Source organism: Hypanus sabinus, chromosome 4 (assembly GCF_030144855.1).
Source record: "Hypanus sabinus isolate sHypSab1 chromosome 4, sHypSab1.hap1, whole genome shotgun sequence".
Classification (NCBI taxonomy): domain Eukaryota; kingdom Metazoa; phylum Chordata; class Chondrichthyes; order Myliobatiformes; family Dasyatidae; genus Hypanus; species Hypanus sabinus.
The window spans coordinates 112,874,914-112,891,077 of record NC_082709.1 but is presented as its reverse complement, the minus strand read 5'-3'; the positions used below and the strand labels follow the sequence as shown (position 1 = coordinate 112,891,077).

General features: G+C 38.7%; 1 protein-coding gene across 2 annotated transcripts in view; it reads left to right on the top strand.

The window, feature by feature from the left end:
• Positions 1 to 16,164, top strand: part of LOC132393110 (integrator complex subunit 6-like) — a 129,732-nt gene that overhangs the window by 102,216 nt on the left and 11,352 nt on the right. Inside the window, exons 11-15 of one of the 2 annotated variants that reach the window (XM_059967922.1) lie at positions 5,132 to 5,242; positions 7,599 to 7,814; positions 10,299 to 10,425; positions 12,541 to 12,683; positions 14,679 to 14,916. In XM_059967922.1, the coding sequence (XP_059823905.1) occupies positions 5,132 to 5,242; positions 7,599 to 7,814; positions 10,299 to 10,425; positions 12,541 to 12,683; positions 14,679 to 14,916 (835 nt within the window). Of the gene's footprint in view, positions 1 to 5,131; positions 5,243 to 7,598; positions 7,815 to 10,298; positions 10,426 to 12,540; positions 12,684 to 14,678; positions 14,917 to 16,164 lie in introns of those variants that run through there. The other variant, XR_009511752.1, reaches the window with a different exon arrangement.

Below are 16,164 nucleotides of genomic sequence, written 5' to 3'. Positions count from 1 at the left end.
GCCCTTTCTAGCTCAGGTGGAGTCGGAAGAAATTCTTTCCCGAAAATCTCTCAGAGAAAAGAAGAGAAAAATTCAACGCAAGAGCCCTTTTTTGGTGGCCTCCGGCAATCCAAGAATTCGCAGATTGCAGCGTCTGCTCCGATTTTAGAGATCCACCATTTTGGAAGTAAGTTTACTGTTCTTCTCCACTAGGTTGGAGCAGAAAGTTTCGAGATGTTGAACACGGCGTTCTAAATCTTCAGAAGTTAGGTCGATGCGAGATAAATGTTCAGCATGGTCATCCACACTGGCATTAATCTGATCCAATTTTGATTCCAGCTGATTGATAGAAGCTCTAAATTCAGTCTTGATATCCGTTAAAGTATCTTGTCGATGTTGTTCCAAAATAGCAAGTATCTCAGCCAGCAGAGCCGTGGATGTTTCTTTTTTCCCGATTTTAGTACCTTTTGTAGCCATTATGAGATGATGTATTCGCAGGCAGATAAAAGAAAACAAATAAAATAACAAACTAAAGTTTAAAAAAGGAGACACATAGTGCAAAGATAGGAAGTATAACGGAACAAAAGTTTGAAGCGACTAAACAATCGCCATCTTACTGGAAGTCGACACAGAGTCTTTATGTTGATCAGTGTCAAAAAAAATCCAAATTAAATCCACAGTGATTCAATGGTGTAAAACAATAAAACAAAAACTTACAAGGGGGTGAATACTTAACTTGGCACTGTACAGGTTCCCCCACTATCTGAAAGTAAAGCGTTCTTAGGAAACCTTTATGAAATGGTGTATTTAAGAAGGGGGCAAGGAAGCAAAAAGGAAATTGTAGACCTGTTAGCTTGACATCGGTGGTTGGGAAATTGTTGGAGTCGATTGTCAAGGATGAGGTTACGGAGTACCTGGAAGCATATGACAAGATAGGCAGAACTCGGCATGGTTTCCTTAAAGGAAAATCCTGCCTGACAAAGCTAGTACAGTTTTTTGAGGAAATTACAAGTAGGCTAGACAAGAGAGATGCAGTAGATGTTGTGTATTTGGATTTTCAGAAGGGATTTGACAAGGTGCCGCACATGAGGCTGCTAAACAAGATAAGAGCCCATGGAATTATGGGAAAGTTACATATGTAGATAGAGCATTGGTTGATTGGCAGGAAACAGTGGGAATAAAGGGATCCCATTCTGTTAGCTGATGGTTACCAGTGGTGTTCCACAGGGGTCAGTGTTGGGACCACTTTTTACGTTGTATATCAACGTATTCCCTCTCTCACTTCATCTTTGCTTGCTCATCACCTCCCTCTGGTATTCCTCCTCCTTCCATGGCCATCTGTCCTCTCCTATCAAATTTCCCCTTCTTCATTTGTCTCTTTCACCAATTGACTTCCCAGCTCTTTACTTAAGCCGTCATCCTCCCCTAGTTTCACCCGTCACCTACTACCTTGTATTTTTTCCTCCTCGTCCCCCACCACCTTACTGACTTCTCATCTTCTTGTTCTCCAGTCCTGATGAAGGGTTTCGGCCTGAAACATCTACTGTTTACTCTGTCCCATAGCTGCTTCCTGGCCTGCTGAGTTCTTCCAACATTTTATGTTACTTGGATTTCCAGCATCTGCTGATTTTTCTCCTCGCTGTCATTTTCATTCCTGGCCACTTTTGGCATCTCCAAGCCTGAATGTTTGAAACTGCAGTGAGCAAAACAGTTCTAAATTGTCTTCCTGCTAATTGCTTGCTAAGTATCGGTCACAAAAACCTCTGCATTTTGAACACACATGCACAAGTGCTACTATTTTAAAAACCATTCGCTCTAAATGGGACCTAAACTAATTTTACACTGTTCAGCACCTGTCTCCTGTCCCAACATCTTCTGTTAAAATGGCAGTGAGCTCAGTTGCATCTGTTTCTCAGGATCAAACCAAGGGTGTTACAGTCTTTCTAAGTGTCTCTTATACGATTGCATGATACAGCTGGATATTAAGAACTTCAAGTACTGCAAGAGGAACTGGACTTGGTGCAGATGATGATGCTGCCTGCTATAGAAAGGTGTCAGAATCAGTGTGCGAAGGCAATGTACAGTTGAACAGCAAATAGTTGTCTTGGACATTTTTCTTGTGATCACAAGACCCTGTTGGACATTGGTAATGTAGATACTGTAAGTCCATTTCACTGTTTTATTGGTGAGACTGACAGTGGGGGGTGGGGGGCCACTGCGGGCCTCAGATGTAGTGCAGACTCGGCCTCCTGCCGCATGCTTTCCTGTTGCAGTCGCCCAGGAGAGAAGACACCAGTGGTGGTGTGGCATGGTGTCCAACCTGGGTTGGGGACTGGCCCCTCATGTCTCCTCACGACCTGGATTTCATTCGTTTGCTGACTGTTGTGGGCTTGTTCTTGCTGACAACATCCGTGTGACTGACAGACACATACTTTATTGATACCGAGGGAAATTGGGTTTCGTTACGGCCGTGCCAACCAAGGATAGTGTAGAAATATAGCAATATAAAACCATAAATAATTAAATAATAATAAGTTAATCGTGCCAAGTGGAAATAAGTCCAGGACAATTGGCTCAGCGTGTCTGACACTCCGAGGGAGGAGTTGTAAAGTTTGATGGCCGCAGGCAGGAATGACTGCCTATGATGCTCAGTGTTACATCTTGGTGGAATGAGTCTCTGGCTGAATGTACTCCTGTGCCTAACCAGTACATTATGGAATACATCAATCTACAGGGCATGAATTTTCACTCGGGGTCTTGAGCTGTATTATATTTTTTATGACTTTACTGCAATCTTACATGTGCAATATACGCCTTGTGCCGTGTCAGTACTGTGTTTGCACCTTGGCTCTGGAAAGCTCTTTCGATTCACCTGTATTCATATTCATATATAGTAGAATGACAATTGAACTTGAGTTAAGCAGCAGTGTCCCAATTAAGTGAAGGGAATCCCGGCTATTCTCTCGATTAGTTTTTTATTCCTTAAGAGTTGTATCAAGTAAATCAGGTACCCTATTAACCCATGGACCAATTAACTGGAATTCACTGTACTTTGAAAGTTCTGTGCCATCTGAATTATCCTTTGAGATGAAATATAAACGTGCCCTGTGTACTTGGGTGTGTTGGTGAATATTGGTCAATTAATGTTGCAGAAACTGCCTTCTGGGTATTGTTGCTTGCAGCCTGGCTGCTGTGTTTAATGCATGAAGCAATTACATTTCATAACACACTTAATTGGCTGTGAAGTGTTTTGTGACATTTGAAGATTGTGAATGGTCTAAGATAGAGGACTGCAGCAAAGTGCTGTTTCTTTTATATACAGTAATGGCAATGCAGTTCTTAGTGCTTTATAAATTCATGAAGCAAATCTCATGAGCTAATCAGTGCTGATATGTAATGGTGTTTGAAGGTTGGTGTGCAAAATGTTGAAGCCAGTGATACCAACTGTTTTTGTAATTTCACATGGAGTGTGAACATACTTAAAAATGACAGCATTTATTGTCATTTGATAATGTTGTTCGACTGAGAAAGCAGATTGCTTAAAGATGGACACTAGAAAATCAGGTCTTTGTTATCAGCACTCTGGTTTTGTAGTCACATCATTAAGGCTAGCTTATTTTTTTGCTAAAGGTAATTTATAATATATAAAATTTTCAGGGATAGAAGTAGAGACTTCTTGTGGTGACAAAGAAAGCAATTGACAAAATTATCAAGGAGTGGTTTTGGTCAGAATGTGAGGTCTATCACAAACGTGAATGAAGGTAAATAACACAGAATTAAGGGAACACTGAATTTACATCAGAGTTGAGCTGACATTTTGATGAAAAATGATGGTAGGGTTATATTGTGTTAAGATGTTCATTCCAATAAATTCATGGCTAACTTATTTCTATACTGTATCACCCTGTATTCTGAAGACATGTTGTATCACTCTTTTCAAATCTCAAGAAATTATCTTTCAAGCCCAGCCTGTTATAAATTCTGGAACTGTTAGCATTTACAGAAGAATATCAATTTGATTAGTTCAAATATAATTACAACTTTTTAAAGCATTGTTCCATAAAGTGGCTGAAACTATGCTTCCCCATTTCCCTATCTAGTGGCCAATTCCAGATTACATTAAAGCTTTTGTTAACTTGGAAACTAGCAAAGGTGATTTTGGAACAGTTGGTTGTCGGCTTGTTTGGCACAACATTGTTTTCTGCTTGGCCTTTTTTGGTGAGGGTTGGCCTGATTGCAGAGCCATGTATCCTTGCTTTTGTAGCAGAATTGGATAACAAAGGTCTCGTTAATTCATGCAGGGCACTGATGTGCGTTGTAGGTGACTATGTGAGATGAAATGCACACATTATTAATTAGGTGAAAGTCAGGTATTGGATTGTTTGGCCTCCAAATTGCTGTCATTTACCCAATGTCTCTGGAGTGCCTAGACTGGCATATCCATAATGTTTGTGATCTTAAACAAAGAAAGTTATCAGAAGAAATTTTGTCTCTACTGGTTTTGGTATATATTGCTAAAGCCATAGATATTTGTTACAGGTTTCCCTGAGTGTATATTGCTTTGAGGTTTGCAATGTGGCACAGACAGTTGGTTCCTGAATGTCAATGTGCTGAAACAAATGTACATTTTGTATGAAGGTACCATTTTAAAAAGCAGTTTGTGTGGCATTAAATGTTATCGGACATCCAGAGACCAGTTTTTGAATGCAATAGGAGCAGAACTTTTTTATTTTTGCAATTGTGATCCTTCATTACAATGTCAAGGGTAAAAAAAACCTACTGGAAGAACGCATGGTGGTTTAAACAGCAAATGTGGAAGCCATGGGATTGTCTATATTTCTATCCTTTAATCAGTGCTGGGCAGATGCAGGATCTTGACCTGAAATGGTTATTTCTTAGCTCCAATAAGCTAGTTGACCTACTGAGTTCTTCTGTCAGTTGATGTTTTCTTCTACACTTAAGCATCTATATTTCCTTGTACTGTAATCTCTGTGCCATCGTCTTCAAATATGGTACTCAGACCAGAAAAATTTGCTTGTGTCTTAGGCAGAGTTGATGCAGTGTGAAATTTCACAGCATTTTTTTTCATTCTGATGATTCCTTGAGTGTTAATGACATTTGATATAGTAAATATTTTGTTAAATTTCAACAGCCTTTGAAAAAAGCATTGAGGATGATGGGAGCTCCAAATTTGATTGCAGAAGGAATGGACTATGGTCTCAGCTACAGTGTTATTTCTTACCTCAAAAAACTTAGCCAGCAGGTAAAGATTTTATTTTCAATTTATCTGATCACTTCTTTCCCACACTGTGATAACACTGGATTGGTTTGGAGATCTTGAGTATTTCCTGTAAAGAATAGCTAAGTTTTTAATCCAACTTTGTGGCCACGTTAACTAAAGTTTTAAAAAATCATTTATTTGTGTGGTGTGGAAATAGCAGCACTTTCACAGAGCTCCATCCTTGCCAGTACATTTTCACTGGCACAAATATGAAACTAGGATTGTTTCAATCATTCCAGCACAGAAGAATTGAGGCCTGGTGCAAATCAGCCATGATCATATTAAATGATTGGGCAGGCTTGAGGGATGAGCTGGGCTACATATAGTAATTTTCTTGTGTTGCTTTGGTTTGTATTTTCCAATCCCTAAGGTTGTAGTTCATATTTGCTCACTTTCTCTTGATCTACTTTTATGACTACTGAGATTTGCATTCTGAGTTGCTTCACTGATGGTAAGCAAGCAGCAGTGCTTTATCTCAATGCTGTTAGTATCAAATTCAACTGATGCATCAAATACTGTTTTAAAATTGAGCACTGAGAGACTTGATAGTACTTGGAGATAATTTTGCTGAAAAAGCTATTATACCTGCTTTCTGTTATGGGGGGGGGGGAGAAACAATTTTTAAGGAGTGGGGGGACCCTGGCTTAGTATCCAGCTAATAGCACTGTTTTTTCTTAGGATTTTCCTCAGAATGGAAACTGGTTTTCTTGTACTCCAGTTTGTGGGTTCTCGGGTAGCTAGTGAGGAAAAGGTATGAGGTACATACAGGATGGGTGGTTAGTTTGTGAGAGGGTATGCACCTTTTGCTTTTTGAGCATGACTTCTGTGTGTTTTCATTGCATGAATACAATCCTAATGGCCTACTCTTTCCTTAAATTTATCCTGTGTATGTAATTCCCAGCAATCATTATTGATGCTGTTTTATCATTTGTGAACATTGTTAAATGTTTTCATTAATCTGCTTCTTTGTCTCTTCCTGTGAGTAAAACATTAGAAAAGTATTGCAGATTCAGGATTCTGATGTCACTTATGTAACAGTGTGGCCTGTCTGAAGGAATTTACTGAGCATAACTGGGACCTTGGTACTGGTGGTATTGGCCTAGGTGTGGATATGGTCCACAGCCACTCCCATTGAATTCCACATTTGGTTATTCTTCCAGTGAAATTGAGGGTTTTGCTGAAGTGATATTAGCAACATCATTTTCTAGTGCCATGATGGATTTCTGTTGGTACTCTAGTTCTTAAGAGCATTTAGGAGGGCAGGGTCAATGTTTAGTAGACATGGGTTTTGCGCCAAATTTGAGGACTTGATGATACTGTCTCTCAATTGAACAAAGACTGATGGTCCATGGTGATTTTTATGATTTCCAGAGTACCTCTGTGATCCTTTGTGGGTTGTTTGTGAGAAGTCTGCAGTGGAGGCTAGTTAGCAGACAACCTTTTGTCTCTGGGTATTGGGTGCAAGATCCTCATCTGCTTCAGTCAATGAATTGATGGTGGCTTGGTGCTCAGTTGAATGAGTGTATGCACCTTGACTATTGTAAGGTTTTGGGGTGTTGCCGTGGTTATATAGCACAGAAACTGCCTCTGACCCACAAAGCCCATTTGCACTCATACGACAGTAATGACAAAGAGGATACATAAATTCCACACAGACAACATTGGAGGTCAGTAATGAACCAGGTCGCTCTTAGTATGAGGCAGCAGCTCTACTAGTTGTGCCCCTGTGATGCACCATAGGTGAATTGTCTACCATTAGTTTTGAAGATTTGCTCTACTCCTGTTGGAAGAGAAATGTAGCACTATAATAAAGATTTGGAAAAATGGAGGCACTATTACAGCCTTGTTTGACACCTGTCTTCACTGAGACCAACTCCATTTTTGACCTGTGACTTGCATCTCATCATACAGCAAATGTAAATTAGAGACCTATTTCTGTGGGCAATTGATTGTTAAATGAGTGTTCCATAAGTTCCTCCTGGTCAAAGGCTTCAGTGATTTTGAGAAAGGCTGTGTATAGTATTAGTTGTGCTCACTTCAATTCTTTTGTTTTGTCCATTTTTTGCTTGCTTACAGTTTAGAGATTTATAATCAAGCCTTTGTGCTTTGGGACAAAGGTTGTAAAGTGCAGTGAAAATTTGGTTTTATTTTTAACTGCTTACATCTTTGAAATCATTTTGGTTCTTGAATATGTTTGTGCACTTTAGATGATTCCTCATTGATTGTCACACATGGAATGTGATCTCAATTCTTTAAATATTTAGTTAATAGAAATATTTTTCAATATTTTGAATTTTGATTTATTTCCTTGGTAAAACATCCTTCTTTCAATTCTCAGGCTAAAGTAGAATCTGATCGAATCATAAGTTCAGTGGGTAAGAAGCAACTTCAAGAGTCTGGCATTAAAGTAAGAAACAGAAGCAATGCTCTCTTGTTAACACAACGCAAAGACTTGAGGCAAATTCTTATGGGCATCACAGGAGAGCCTCCATACAGACTCATGGATCTAAATGTGAAGGAGTTTGCTGGCTATCAAATTGGAATTCTGAGTAAGGTGAGACACCTTTCAGGTATTTGCAGTTTTAAATTCAGAAATTATTTTATTGCCTAAGTGAGAATTATTATTTGAATATAAAACACAGGAATTGAAAAGGTTTTTTAAAATTAACTTCTCTAAAGAGATTTCCAGAACCAAAAGGAGAACTTCCCATTTTCATATCAGGCTGATTTGAAAGTTAAAAGCTTTGGTTTTAGAAATCTTTTGCTCTTCAGCTTCATGAGGAAATTGTGATGATCACTAGAGGTATGTTGCCTCCTTAATGATAAACAAAGTAATCTGCAGGAAAGTGGTTTGAGCACTTTGGCATCACATTACATTTCTTGTTAGAGCAATGAAGGCTGTAATTCACTGAAGAATATATTTATTTGTAGTTAAGCGTCCTGAGAAGCAATGCTTTGCACCAAGTATTCCAGGGTAGCATGGTGACATAGTGTTGTGATGCCAGCAATCCAGACTCAGTTCCTGCCGCTGTTTGTAAGGAGTTTGTACCTTCTTGTACCTCGTGTGTCTCCTCCCACAGTCCAAAGACCTCCTGGTAGGTTATTGGTCATTGTAAGTTGTCCCATGATGACACTAGGATTAAATGGGGGATTGTTGGGTAGAGTGGCTTGAAGGGCCCATTCTGTGCTGTAAATAAAAAAGAAAAACAAAAGTTAAAGTTGTTGGTGAGTACTCTACTGTGAAATAGGCTTGGATTTTCTATCAGTAATCATTGGAGCCTGTTGGTTAAGTCTCATTTAAGAGGCAATATTTGAAGTTAATGAAAGTGATTTTATAATCTAGGGCAGTTAATGCTAGTTCCTGATTTGCCTTTACACAGTGGCCACTTATAAGGTACAGGAGGGGAACCCCATGTTGTCTCCTGCTGTAGACCATCCACTTCAAGATTCAACGTGTTCTACATTCAGGAATGTTCTTCTGTACACCACTGTTGTAACACATGGTTATTTGGGTTGCTGTAACCTTTTTTCAGCTTGAACTAGTCTGGCCAATCTTCTCTGACTTCTCATTAACATGGTATTTTCACCCACAGAACTGCTGTTCACTGCATGATATTTATTCTTCACACCATTCTCTATAAACTCTAGAGACTTGAGTGAAAATCCAGGAATCCACCCTGTCTGGTGCCAGTAATCATTCCACGGTCTAAGTCACTTAGATAACATTTCTTCCCCATTCTGATGTTTGGTCTGAACAACAACAGAACCTCTTGATTATGTATGTCTGTGTGCTTTTAATGCATTCATTTGTTGCTATATGATTGGCTGATTAGGTATTTGCATTAACAAACAAGTGTACCTAATAAAGTGGCCACTAAGTGTGTATTTTATTATGCAAGGTACCAAGTTTGGAGTCAGGGTTGGGGGGGGGGGGGGGGGCGGAGTCCTTAATCGAGAAAAGAAAAACTGGACAATTTTGGAATGAAATTTCCAGAAAACTAGTGAAAGCTGATCACCAGATACATTATGGTGATCTTCTGCATTGAAGGTAGAAAGAAGCATCTTGAATGAGAAATCTTTTGTCAAACTCTCATTTGGTGAGCTGCAGAATCCATTGAGTATTTCCCTGAAATTGTATTGATATCTAGACAAAATTAGTTGTTTTTGATTAACAAAGCAGATATTTTTGCTATGCCTCACACACAAAATGCTGGTGGAACACAGCAGGCCCCCGGTCTCGGCCCGAAATGTTGAGTGTGCTTCTTCCTACAGATGCTGCCTGACCTACTGTGTTCTGCCAGTATTTTGTCTGTGTTGCTTGAATTTCCAGCATCTGCAGATTTCCCAGTGTTTGCATTTTGCTATGCCTGTTAGGTTATCCTGTTTGGAACTAATTGGAGTTTATCATAACTTCAGAATGATGAATCATGCTAAACCGAGATCACCAAATTATTTAAAATATTTTCTATCATGTTGCAACACAGTGGAATGGGATTTTATTGTAATTATGTGAGTCTTGTTATTCCATTAAAATTTTGCCAGCAATATTAATTTCTTCAAATGTTAGATCAGAATTGATCACTAAAGAAGGATGGTATTTTGACTTCTAATTGGATATATCTATACCTTTTGGGTTCCAAGACAAGGCCATGGCTTCTGATTTTACTTACGGGTATTCTGATGTGTATTTTTCCAATGGAGAGTAATGTTTCCTTCTCTCGTGTATATTTGATTAATAATTATATCTGGCCTTTTAAATAAAGAAATCTGTTGGAACCAAGTGTTTTCATGCAAAACCATTTAGTTTCTCCTGATCCTAGTGTTACCATATCTCTAGGTTGAAACAGCAGGCAGTTCAGTTCATAAATATATTTCACATGACCCTGAGTTGATTGTGCACTGGACAGAATTATCAATGCAACTGTAACTATAGAAGCACCACAGTTCTGGACCTGGTTCTTGAAAGTCACCTTAGCAAAGGTCTGACATGTAAGAACATGTTAATATCTAAATTTTATTTCCTTAAATTTTTTTTCAGGATTTGAAGCCACAGAGTTACAAGAATGCTTATGACATACCAAGAAGAAATCTTCTGGATCAGCTTACACGCATGAGGTTAAACCTATTAAAAACAGCACATGGTCCATTGAAAGGACAAGATGAAGGTGGGGGAAAAATGGGATGTGATTTAATGCTTTGTACATGTCACTTGAATGGGTGCCATTGCAATGGGTGCATGATATAAGTAATTAAACACCATTTTCATTATTAATTGGGTGAAGCAATGAAGCAGGAAAAACAATTACTCGGTGTTCGCAAAAGAACTTTTTTAGTGTCAAAGAAATCTAACAAACAGTAGCTGTGCTTTTCCTTATAATTATTCTGTTGTATTTAATAACTCAAGAAGGTAGAAAAGAGATGTCTGATAATTTAGAAGAAGAAAATGTGCTTTCATATTACACTGTTACCTGGACTGGTCCAAAAGTGTGTTGCCTCCTGTGCAAAATATTGTCAAATAGGACAGCAATAATGTCATTTATTCTAACCCAGGGAAGAAAATAAAACTGCAAAACACTTCAGGACAGTGTAACATTGACACTGAATCCAAAATGATAGGAAAAATGGTATTAAAAACTTTCTATGCATTATTCTTAAGAATATTGAAGAAGATGGGTAATTTTGAGGAGAGTTGTTGGAGAAAGCATTGAAGAAATTATCTCTAGTCTGAGGCCAGTGGAGTTAGACATACAGAATGGCGAGACTAAGAATGGACACAGATAATTAAAATTTTACTTTTAGTCTTAAAATGAGATCTGAACTTGTAGTTTCTTTAGTTACATAGAGGCAGTCGTTATTTTGCACCTTGAAATATTAATTTATTAAATTGCTCTTGTAGCTCAGTTAAAATGCTATCACATTTTGGAGTTGGTAGTTATATGGAATTGTTTAATTTCCCAATTCATTTTTACAGTTCATCTTGAAATGTTATATTTATGTGTGTTCAGTCCTGTGCAAAGCTCTTAGCCATGTATCTAAAACTAAGGTGTTTAAATTAATATTTGTCAATATGGAGCAGAGAGCAAGTTTGTATATCTGGCAGGAGCAAATGATGTTGGAAATGGTGAGGGTAGAGTGCTGCGGTAGGGGTATGGTGCAGGTGACAGCTGGCGTGCTGGGGTGGTGTGGGTGCAGGCACACACAACCCTGAGACACCAGGCAAAGTGATGTGATTCAAGCAATTGGTTTATTGATCATTGCAGAATGTCTCTCTGGTGCTTCCTGTTCTGACCCCTATGAATCAGGTTTATCTTCACTTATATATGTCATGACTTTTTCTTGTGGCAGCAGTACAGTGCAATACATTAAATTACTACAGGACTATGCAAACGTCTTAGGCACATACAATATGTGTGTTCCAACAGAAGGCAACTAAAAAAGCCAATACTTGAAGTATTATGAGCAGTTATGGGTTTCTTTTTTAAGAAATAGGAGAAGGTTCACAGGAGGGTCACAAGAATGATTCTAGTAATGGGAAGGCTTGTCATATGAGGAGCAATTGATGGATCTGGGCCTTGCTGGAATTTTGAAGAATGTGGGGTGGTGGGGGGAGGGTAGAATCTCGTTGAAACGAAAGGCGTAGATAGTGGAGAGGATGTTTCCTATGGTGGGGGAGTCTAGGACCAGATAGCACAGCCTTAGAATAGAGGGGGACCTATTTAGAACAAAGTTGAGGAGGGTGGTGAATCTATGGAATTTGTTTCCACAGGGGGCTGTGGAGTTCAGTTTATTTTGTGTATTTAAGACAGAGGTTGATAGGTTCTAGATTAGTTGGGGCATACAAGGGTATGGGCAGAAGGCATAGGATGGGGTTGAGAGGGAAACGGATCAGCCATGATGAAATGGAGCAGGTTCAGTGGGCCAAATGGCCTAATTTTGCTCCTTTGTCTTGTGTGTTGTGTGTGTTTTTTTTTTAATCTGTTATTTTTGGGCATCGATTTCTAGAGTTCCTACATGCCATTTGTAATTGTTGCATTTTTTTTAGAATATTTAAAAATTATTTTCATTTATGTAATGTATACTATTTTTGTTATGGAATGTGCTCGGTTCCCGTTTCTGCCTTTGACGATGGGGATTAATTAAATATTGCAAGTTAATGGTATAGTTGTATGCTGTGAGAAGTAGTAGTGTTGTATATGAGTACAATCTCTGGCATTATACTCGGGTCTGCTGTGAAAATGAGAAATGATGAATTGTCCATGTTAATATTTATTCTCCTTCAGATCAGGTGCACAGTGTCCCAATAGCACAGATGGGAAATTACCAGGAATTCCTGAAACATGTGCCTTCTCCTCTACGCGAACTTGACCCTGATCAGCCCAGGAGATTGCATACATTTGGAAATCCTTTCAAGTTGGACAAGAAGGTAAATACCAATGTATTTAAATGTGGGCTACTGCATTTGAGTGTTCCTTATTCCCAGAAGAGTGTGTATACCTCGGCGTCCTTCCAAGGTGTTTAAACAAACATTTCCTGCTGTACAGTAGCTTGAGTCTCTTGAGCTGTTGGGAGTTTTCTGTTTTTGCCTTGTACTATTTTTCTTTAGTGATTTTAACTGAAGCCATAAGTAGCATAAGTCATTGGGCAGACACGTTAATGGCTCTCTGGAGACTGGTTGTTTTTGCTCCAGTACTTTTGCTTACAGGGAATATTTGTTATATCTTGGTTAAATCTACAGTACTGTACAAATGTCTTGGGTGTGTGTGTATGTGTTATATATCTATATCTCTAGAGTGTCTTAAGACTTTTGCACAGTACTATCTATTGGTTAAAATGAGAAAGTGGTTACTACTCCGTCGACTCAGGCCTAGGGGGCCGGCGTCAGGCGCAATGACGAGCTCACCACTCATCCCTCTCCCTCATCAGTATGTTCAGTTCATCTACATTAGCTGTGCCGCTATCTTCGAGGAACGTGTTGACCACAGTCTTGAGAGGAGGGTTCATCCTCCCATGCTTGGGCTCCCATGTGATGACTAGGCTGGCAGGTAGACAGTGCCCTGCTAGTTGCAGTCTTCTCACCTTGATTTTAATATTGAGCATCGGTAGGTTGTCATAAAGCTTGACATTCATCATATGCCATTGCCAAAGTGGTTGGGGAAATACTACTGAACTAATACAGAGCTAAGTGCTCTTTAAGTATTATTTGATAACTGAAGACATATGCAATACTGTGCAAAGGTCTTGGACACTCTATTTATGTGCCAAGGATTTTTGCGCAGTACTGTACCTTATGGGAGCATTCTTTTCTCAGTGAGGTGGTGGGCGAAGAAATATTTTTTGAATATAACCTTCATTGCTTTTACTGATTGGAATTGGCAAAATGCTGCTGTACAATATTCCATTTAACTATCAAAGTGAAATATATTTTGTATCAAATCTGACCTGAAAATGGAGCCAACAGACACAGAGCAATTCAGTTTCCCATTTTTTTTTAATATGATAAGGCAGTACTGCTACCAGAACTTTGATCCGATCTACCATCAATGCATTTTAAACCCACTTTAAGCATCCATTCAACAGTTTTAAGAATGCCCAATATTAACTAAGTTGGTTGCATTATTTTCTTCAGGTTATCTATTCGTTCTAATTCATCTGTTAAGTAGGTGGCAACAATGTCATTTGATAGCTTTGGTCTCCTACCACAACTATCCCTTTTCCATTCACAACCTAGCTTTCTATCCAGATGCTGGCTGGCCACCTGATTATTTCCAGCTTTATCTGTTATTAAGAATTCTAGCAAATGTCGCCTTTTGATTTTCATGTTAAATGTTTGTGCTCCACTTCTACGTCCTCATAAAACTGTAGCTTATAGGTGGTAGCAATGAGTTGTGAGCCTTTTCCAGTACCCTTAGTGATGTTATGGATGAATCTCATTAATGGGTGTGCTGCTTATCGATGAGACTTTGAATTGAGGTTTACACACCTTGCCAGAGTAGTTAAAGTACAGTGCAGATTGGACCCTGTATTGTATTTGTTCTCTCCTTGCTTAAAATAGAGGTGCTGAGACTAAGAGTAATCCTATAAATAATATCATCCTGACTGTCACTGGATAAGTTATTAATTTGAGGAAATTTGCCCCCTGATTCTTTGTAGACTTGCATATTGTACTTGCTTTTTGCTTGATCATAAGATACAGCTAGATGGACGTTATTCAGTCTCATGATATTAAGTTTATTTTGAACAAGCTACCTACTTAGTCTCACTCTTTTACTCTTGGCTTGAAATTGAGATTTTTTTCCCCTCCATTTAGTTGAAACTGGCTTTTTCCTTTACTCTCACCATATGTTTTAAAACATACCTTTAATCTTTTAAAGCTCACATTTCCTTATATGGACATGAGTTAAGGACCTTTGTCTTGCAGGGAATGATGATTGATGAAGCTGATGAGTTTGTGTCAGGACCTCAGAACAGAAGCAAGAGACCAACAGAACTGAATGTGGCAGGAATTCCAAAAAGGCGTCGCTGTATGTCACCTTTATTGAAGGGACGTCCACTAACGCTATCAACAGTGGCTAATCACAGTGGTGGCAAGGGCCCTCCCCTTATCCCAGTTATACAACCACAGGCAGATCTTATAAAGCCAGTGGCTGCTATTCAAGGTAAGAACTTAGGCAGTTTGTGGATGTCCAACATGAAGATTTGAAACAAGCTTCTACAAGAAACTAATGAAAAGCCTGTATCTCAAACTGGTGTGAGTTTGCTGTTAATAAAGCAAATGGAACAGAATATATCAGTCACTTGTGTTGAATGCAGAAGAGTTAAACAGACCTACGCTGGATTGAATTCACCCAAATTGGATTTGGTTAATTTTTTTTTAACATCTTGCTGGAGGATTGTTTCATTTCTGTAAAAGGCCAAAGCCTTAACCACTCAGTTTCTACTCTGGTTCACTTCTGTCCTATGTTTACAAACCTTGTGGAGTACCTTTTACAGCCCTTTCTGCTCCTTTGTTTCAATTTTACCATCACTTTATTGTGTAGGTGCGTGGTTCAACTTTTATTTCTGTTCTTGCACTAATTTTAATTGAACTATTTATTTCACATACTCTTACTGTAATTCAGTTTTTTCTTATATTTATCTTGTACTGCTGCAGCAAAGTTAACAAATTTCATGACACATGCTGGTGATATTAAGCCTGATTCTAATTATAACATATTAATGTTGGGCTCGTGTGATACTAATAATTTATTATCCTACATTATCCTAAAAGAGTACAATATCTTATTGTCATTATATTTAGTTTAGCATCTGTTCTTTGTCCTTGTTTTCAGAGCCTACAGGGACTGTTTACTGAGAAACTGGTGTCTTCAAAGACTGAACTTCATGACATTATCAACTTGAGAGGGAATTTGTAGAATGCCAGTGAGATGAGCTTTTTAGAGCAGCTTTTGTGGTTGAGCCCATTAAGGGAATGGAAGTTCTGGATTGGGTGTTGTGCAATGAACCAGATTTGATTAGGGAGCTTCAGGTAATTGAAATTTTAGGAGACAGTGATCATAATATGATAGAATTTACCCTGCAGTTTGGGCAAAAGTGAAGTCAGATTTATCAGCATTACAGTGGAGTGAAAGGAATTACAGGGGCATGAGAGAGGAACTGGCCAAAGTTGATTGAAAGGGGACACTAGCAAGAATAACAGCAGAATAGCAATGGCTAGAGTTTCTGGGGACAATTCAGAAGGCCCAGAATAGATAAACCTTAAAGATGAAGTATTCTAAAGGGAAGATGAGGCCACTGACTAACAAAGGAAGTCAAAGGCAGCATAAAAGGGAAAGAGTGGGTATATAATATTGCAAAAATTAATGCAGAGTTAGAGGATTGGGAAGTTATTAAAAACCAACAGAAAT